The following is a 7419-nucleotide window of genomic DNA, read 5'->3' on the forward strand; positions in this document are numbered from 1 at the left end:
ATGAACATGGGAGTATAGATATCTCTTTGAGATAATGAGTCATTTCCTTTGGATAAATACCCAGAAATGGAACTGCTGGATCATAGGGTAGTTCTATTTTTATTTTTTGAGGAACCTCCATACTATTTTCCATAGTGTCTGCACCAGTTAGTGTTCCCACCAACAGGGCACAAGGGTTTTCTTTCTCCACATATTCAGCCACCATTTGTTATCTCTTGTGTTTTTGATAATAGCCATCCTAACAGGTGTGTCCATTGATGGGTGAATGGATAAATAAGATGTGGTACATACATACAATGGAATATTATTTAGCCATTAAAAAGGAAATCTTGACATCAGCAACAATATGGGTGAACTTTCAGGGTATTATGCTAAGCAAAATAAGCCAGATAGAAAAAGACAGAAAGATAAATACTGTATGATATCATTTATATGCAGAACTAAAAATAAACAAAAGTGAGCTCATAGATGCAGAGAATAGATTTAACAAATTGATAGTTGCCAGGTAGGGAGGATGGGGGAGGGTGAGCATAATGGGTGAAAGGGGTCAAAGGTATAAAATTCCAGTTATAAAATAAATGTCATGAGGGTATAATGTACAGCATGGTGACAGTAGTTAATAATACTGTATTGCATATTTGGAAGTTGCTAAGAGAGTAAATGTTAAAATTTCTCAACACAAAAATAATTTATTAACTATGTACAGTGATGGATGTTAACCAGATTTATTGTGTTGATCATTTTGTAATATATACAAACATCAAATCATTATTTTGTACATCTGAAACTAATATAATGTAATGTGAATTATATCTCAATAAAAAAACAAGAGAATTATTTTTAGAAGTCTACCAGAGACAGAGAAAGTTATGAAATCATCCTGAGAGAAGGAGATCACCCTACAATTCTCAAGTTTTCTTAGACCACAGTGTGGATTTTGGCTGCAAATACACACATTGGTATACTTAAAGTCATAAATTTTCAGGGTAAAACCTTCTCCTCACCAACAAGCCACTCAGTTATTCTCCCAAGTCAAAAGGAGCAAGTTTCTTTTCTGTCTTCTGCACTATGGATGCATTTCTTATGCACCCTTCCCCCAAGGTGATAGCCTTTTGAGGCCCCAGCTTTGTGTGATGGTCTCTTGTCAGAATTTCTACTTTTGTGAGTCAAGTGGGTACAGAGGGATTTCTAAAAAGAGATACATGCCTTATTATTTGCACATTACGTGATCATTTTCGTAAGAAAAATACAGGATAATAAACCTTTTTATTCATTCAATCAGCAAATGTTTACTGAGTCTCTATTACATGCTAAGACCTGAATGATTTTGATTGCTGAGGATTCCAAATAAAGACAGAGATAGAAGCCAAGGATGTCACTAATGTTTTCAGTCTTTGTAAACATTCTTTCTGTTGTAGAAAAAAGATGACTTGAGACAAAAATATTCTGCTTTACAAAGGTTGAGTTGATTTATAAAAGTTAAATGTGTTCATCACATAGATATGATTTTGGCCAGAAAATAATTGGAAATATAATGTCTGGTGTTTGGAATCAGTTTGGATTTGTGGACTATTGGCGTAAGAGAGAAAAATGAAGCAATCTGAACTATCTGATGGGAGTGACGGTGGACGGGAAAGTGAAGGTCTTCAGTGACAGAAACACCTTCTGAGCTGAGAAGTAAATTTGTCCTTACCTGGCTTTACTCCAGGAAACCTCTCCTTTAGCATTCTTTTAAATGACCTTTACTGCTTTTCTGCATGGATACAAAAGGATACTACTTAATGTCATATCCAGCCCATAATCGTGCTTAATATGCTTTTTAGGAAAAGAGATATAAATAAATATCTTCAATAAAAAGAAAACAATATAATACAATTATTTGGTTAACTTTTATCTTATGTCTTGCTCCAAAGCTATGTCTAGCAATGTGTCTTTGAAATTTTTAGTTGATAATGTAGCTATTTAAAGGGCTTGCCAGGATAAGATGCTTATTCTTTTTTTAAAAATTTTTAATTAACATATAATGTATTATTAGCCACAGGGGTACATGTCTGTGAATCACCAGGTTTACACACTTCACAGCACTCACCATAGCACATACCTTACCCAATGTCCATAACCCAACCACCCTCTCCCTAACCCCCTCCCAGCAGCAACCCTCAGTTTGTTTTGTGAGATTAAGAGTCTCTTATGGTTTGTCTCCCTCCTGATCCCATCTTGTTTCATTTTTTTCTCCCCCACCAAAGCCCCCTCTTTGCCTCTCAAATTCCTCATATCAGGGAGATCATATGATAGTTGTCTTTCTCTGATTGACTTATTTCACTCAGCATAATACCCTCTAGTTCCATCCACGTCATCCCAAATGGCAAGATTGCATTTCTTTTGATGGCTGCATAGTATTCCATTGTGTATATATACCATGTCTTCTTTATCCATTCACCTGTTGATGGACATCTAGGTTCTTTCCATAGTTTGGCTATTGTGGACATTGCTGCTATAAACATTCGGGTGCACATGCCCCTTCAGATCACTACATTTGTATCTTTAGGGTAAGTACCCAGTAGTGCGATTGCTGGGCCATAGGGTAGCTCTATTGTCACCTTTTTGAGGAAACTCCATGCTGTTTTCCAGAGTGGTTGCACCAGCTTGCATTCCCACCAACAGTGTAGGAGGGTTCCCCTTTCTCTGCATCCTCACCAGCATCTGTCATTTCCTGACTTGTTAATTTTAGCCATTCTGACTGGTGTGAGGTGGTATCTCATTGTGGTTTTGATTTGTAGTTCCCTGATGCCGAGTGATATGGAGCACTTTTTCATGTGTAAGATGCTTATTCTTAAGGCGAATCAGGGTGAGAAGACTTTTGAATTCTTTCTTTTTTTTTTTTAAGATTTTATTTACTTATTTATTTATTTGAGAGAGAGAGCCAGAGAGAGAGCAAGTGCTAATTGGGGGGTGGAGCAGAGGCAGAGTGAGAGGGAGAATCTCAAGCAGACTCCCTGCTGAGCACAGAGCCTGGTCCAGGGGCTTGATCTCACGACCCTAAGACCTGAGCTGAAACAAAGAGTTAAATGTTCAACTGAGGGAGCCAGCCGGGCGCACCTTGAATTTTTTTCTAAGTGAAAATTAATTGCTTGCAACTTTGCACACCCTCATAAGGCTTGTGTGTGATAGAGATCCATGTATGCGTGGCAGCATATACATGGCTTCCTTATTGGTTTTCATTATTGTGGCTTTTAACAATCCCTTCAATAAAATTCGTATTTAAAAAGAAAGGACATTTACACTCATCGTGATAAATTCAGATGCTTATGTTAAAATCTTTACTATATTTCTCAGCCATAAAAAAGAATTAGATCACTTTTAAGAATATTTTTTAAGGGGGCACCTGGGTGGCTCAGTGGGTTAAGCCGCTGCCTTCGGCTCAGGTCATGATCCCAGGTCCTGGGTTTGAGCCCCGCATCGGGCTTTCTGCTCAGCGGGGAGCCTGCTTCCTCCTCTCTCTCTGCCTGCCTCTCTGCTTACTTGTGATTTCTCTCTGTCAAATAAATAAATAAAATCTTAAAAAAAAAAGAATATTTTTTAAATGTAAGTGTAGTGGACATGTGATGTGACATTAGTTTCAGATGTAGAATATAATGATTCAATTTATCTATACATTATGCTATGTTCACTGCAAGAGTAGCTAGCTACCTTCTGTCCCCATACAACATTATGATATCATTTACTATATTTCCTATGCTGTGCCTTTCATCCCCATAATTTTAAAAAGAATAATATCTTGCCATTTGCAACAACATGGATGGACCTAGAGGTAAATGAAATATGCTGTGTGAAATAAATCAGACAGAGAAAGACAAATATTGCATGATTTCACTTAAATGTGGAATCTAAAAAACAAAATAAAGGAACAAGCAAGCAAACCAGAAACAGATTCATAAATACAGACAACTGGTGGTTGCCAGAGGGGAGGGGGGTGGGGCATGGGTGAAATAGATAAAGGGGATTAAGAAGGACAAGCTTCCAGTCATAAAATAAATGTCACGAAAATGGAAAGTATAGCATAGGGAATATAACCAGTAATATTATAGTAATATTGTATGGGTGACTACACATATGGTGAGAGCACTGAGTAATGTATAGAACTGTTGACTCCTTCCTTATGTTATACACCTGAAACTAATATAACATTTTATATCAACTATACTTCAGAATATAATAATAAAAACATGTAATACAATAATAAAAAAATTTAGGTCCACTATTCGTGGTCTCTTTGATTATGAAAAGATCTAGAATGGATTGTTTGTTTTCAAACTTAAATCCATGTTAAAACTACACAAGACATTTTTTCTTTTTTTTTTTTAAGATTTTATTTATTTATTTGACAGAGAGAACAAGCAGGGGGAATAGGAGAGGGAGAAGCAAGCTCCCCACTGAGCAGGGAGCCCAACGCAGAGCTCGATTGCAGGATTCTGGGATCACAACCTGAGCTGAAAGCAGATGTTAACCAACTGAGCCATCCAGGTGCCCCCTACAACACACTTTTCAACACAAATATTTCCAGACTTACTAAAATGAGAGCTTCCGTGGTTGGGACTTTAGGATCTATGTTCAAAACAAATGTCGGTCCAGATCACTTTAATATAGCTGATTGTGAAACAAAACAAAGCTCAAATAGTTTAAATATCATAGGCTGTGTTTAGGGTAATGGCTCCATCTTCTCCAGACAGTGAAATTTAAAGATATCAGAAGACAAAAAGTATTGTATTTTGGCACTCCATTGGCTCAATTCCATGGTAAAATGACAATTACACTAAGTACCAATGTGAAAAAAGATCATCATATGATTTTATTTGGGCATAACTTCAGACAGTCCACAATACTGAAGCATTGATTTATAGTTATATTGGGTTTTAATGACATGTGACCAACTTGGAAAGGAGGAGGAAAGATGATTTGAAGGGTAGACATAAGATACTATCCAAATTAAAATTCATGTCTAACCTAGTTTATCATCAGCATCATATTGGGGCTTTATAATATATATTCCCAGACTCCATCCCTGGAAATTTTTATTGGGTAGGTTGGAAGATTTAAGTAAATTCTAAAATTACACTTCAAGAATTATTTATTTCTGGTAACTAAGTAAAATAAGCAGATTTTGGAAAAGTCACAGTCACCTTACTTTCTGGACGCAAGCCTACTCAGGGCACCTTTTACATCCTTGTTTCTCAGTGTGTAGATGACAGGGTTCAACATGGGGGTCACCAAATTGTAGAAGAGCGTAAGGAATTTCCCTTGGTCCTGAGAAGAATTATTTCCTGGTTGCATATACATATAGATAATATTCCCATAAAACAAGGAGACCACAGTGAGGTGGGACCCACATGTGTTGAAAGCCTTCCTTCTTCCTGTGGCTGATTTCATGCTCAGCACTGCTAGGGCAATGTAGCTATAGGAGACGAGGATGAGCGCCAGGGGCACCAGGACAATCATAACTGACAAGATGAAAACCGTGCTCTCCACAGCCACAGTGTCCACACAGGCAATTTTTATCAGAGCTGGCATCTCACATAGGAAATGTTTCACCTTACATCTTCCACATCGTGGCAGCCTCATGGTTGGTTACTGGAGACATAGCCAAGGAGTTGAGGAGCCCGATACCCCAGGCCACAGACACCAGCTTCCAACAGAGCTGAGGGTGCATAATGACGGAATAGTGGAGGGGCTTGCAGATTGCAGTGAAGCGGTCATAAGCCATGACTGCCAGGAGGACACATTCTGTGCCACCCAGACCCAGGAACATGAATAACTGGATGGCACAACCCGTGTAACTGATGGTCTTGTCTGGGCCACCCAAGTTGAAAAGCAGCTGGGGGATGGAACTGGTGGCAAAACAGAGGTCTAGGAAGGACAGGTTGGTAAGGAAGAAGTACATGGGCGTGTGGAGGCAGGGGTCCAGGCGGGACACCAAGATAATGACAACATTGCCCACCAAGGTCACAAGATAGAAGATGAGAACAAATACAAAGAGGGTCTGCTCTAGCTGGGGTCTGTCTGAGAAACCCAACAAGATGAACCGGTCCTGGCAGCTCTGGTTGGTCATGACAATGGACCATCAATACAGGCCTACAAGGAAGCAGATAGAATCATAATGCACTTAGTGAAGTAGACTAAGGGACTAAGACCAGAGTAATAGCAAGTGCAAATAATTAAGTAAGATTTCAGTGTTCTGTGCAGATATAGATTGTATATTTTAGGAATAATATCTCGTTTTATTAGCTTCTTTTGTTTCTTTTTGGATACCAAAAAAAGTAGAGGTCACTAGAATTTTTGGAAAATAGACACCTATGAAAGATAGGAAAATGATTTTCTAGAGGCAAGATGGCAGAAGGGTAGGGGACCTCATTTCACCTGGTCCCTTGAATTTAGCTAGATAACTGTCAAATCATTCTGAACACCTGCATCGGGCTCTCATTCAGCAGGGAGCCTGCTTCCTCATCTCTCTCTGCCTGCCTCTCTGCCTACTTGTGATCTCTATCTGTCAAATAAATAAATAAAATATTTTAAAAAAATTTTAGAAAAGTCTCAAATACACAAGCTAAACTTACACTTAAAGAATCTGGAGAAAGAATAGCAAATAAATCCTAAACCAAGAAGGAGAAGAAAAATAATTAAGATTAGAGCAGAAATCAATGAAATAGAAACCAGAACAGCAGTAGAACAGATCAAGGAAACTAGAATCTGGTTCTTTGCATCAGGCTCTCTGCTCAGCAGGGAGCCCGCTTCCCCTCTCTCTCTGCCTGTCTCTCTGCCTACTTGTGATCTCTCTCTCTCTCTCTGTCAAATAAATAAATAAAATCTTTTAAAAAAAATAACAGAAGCTGGTTCTTTGAAAGAATTAATAAGATTGATAAACCTCTAGCCAGACTTATCAAAAGAAAAGAGAAAGGACCCAAATTAATAAAAGCATGAATGAAAGAGGAGAGATCATAACCAATATCAAAGAAATACAAACAATTTTAAGAACATATTATGAGCAACTATTGGCCAACAAATTAAGCAATTTGGAAGAAATGGATGTATTGCTGGAAACTTATAAATTACCAAAACTGAAACAAAGAAATAGAAAGCTTGAATAGACTCATAACTGGCAAGGAAGCAGTAATCAAAAATTTCCCAACAAACAAGAGGCCAGGGCCAGTTGGATTCCCAGGGGAATTCTACCAAACATTTAAAGAAGAAATATTATGGCAAAAATTAACAAGACAGAAAACAACAAATGTTGATGAGGGTGTGGAGAAAGAGGAACACTCTTACACTTTTGGTGGGAATGCAAGGTGGTGCAGCCACTCTGGAAAACAGTATGGAGGTTCCTCCAAACGTTAAAAATAGAGCTACCCTATGACCCAGTAGTTG

At 38.1% G+C, this 7419-nt stretch overlaps 1 protein-coding gene across 1 annotated transcript; it reads right to left on the reverse strand.

Moving 5' to 3' along the window:
* Window positions 1-5181: 5181 nt before the first annotated feature.
* Window positions 5182-6121, reverse strand: LOC125102067 (olfactory receptor 2W3-like). The gene is given in 2 exon segments (XM_047732771.1): window positions 5182-5622; window positions 5624-6121. Coding segments are annotated over 2 exon segments (924 nt in total). The 5' UTR covers window positions 6107-6121.
* Window positions 6122-7419: the final 1298 nt, after the last annotated feature.

The sequence above is a fragment of the Lutra lutra genome, chromosome 6, assembly GCF_902655055.1.
Source record: "Lutra lutra chromosome 6, mLutLut1.2, whole genome shotgun sequence".
Classification (NCBI taxonomy): domain Eukaryota; kingdom Metazoa; phylum Chordata; class Mammalia; order Carnivora; family Mustelidae; genus Lutra; species Lutra lutra.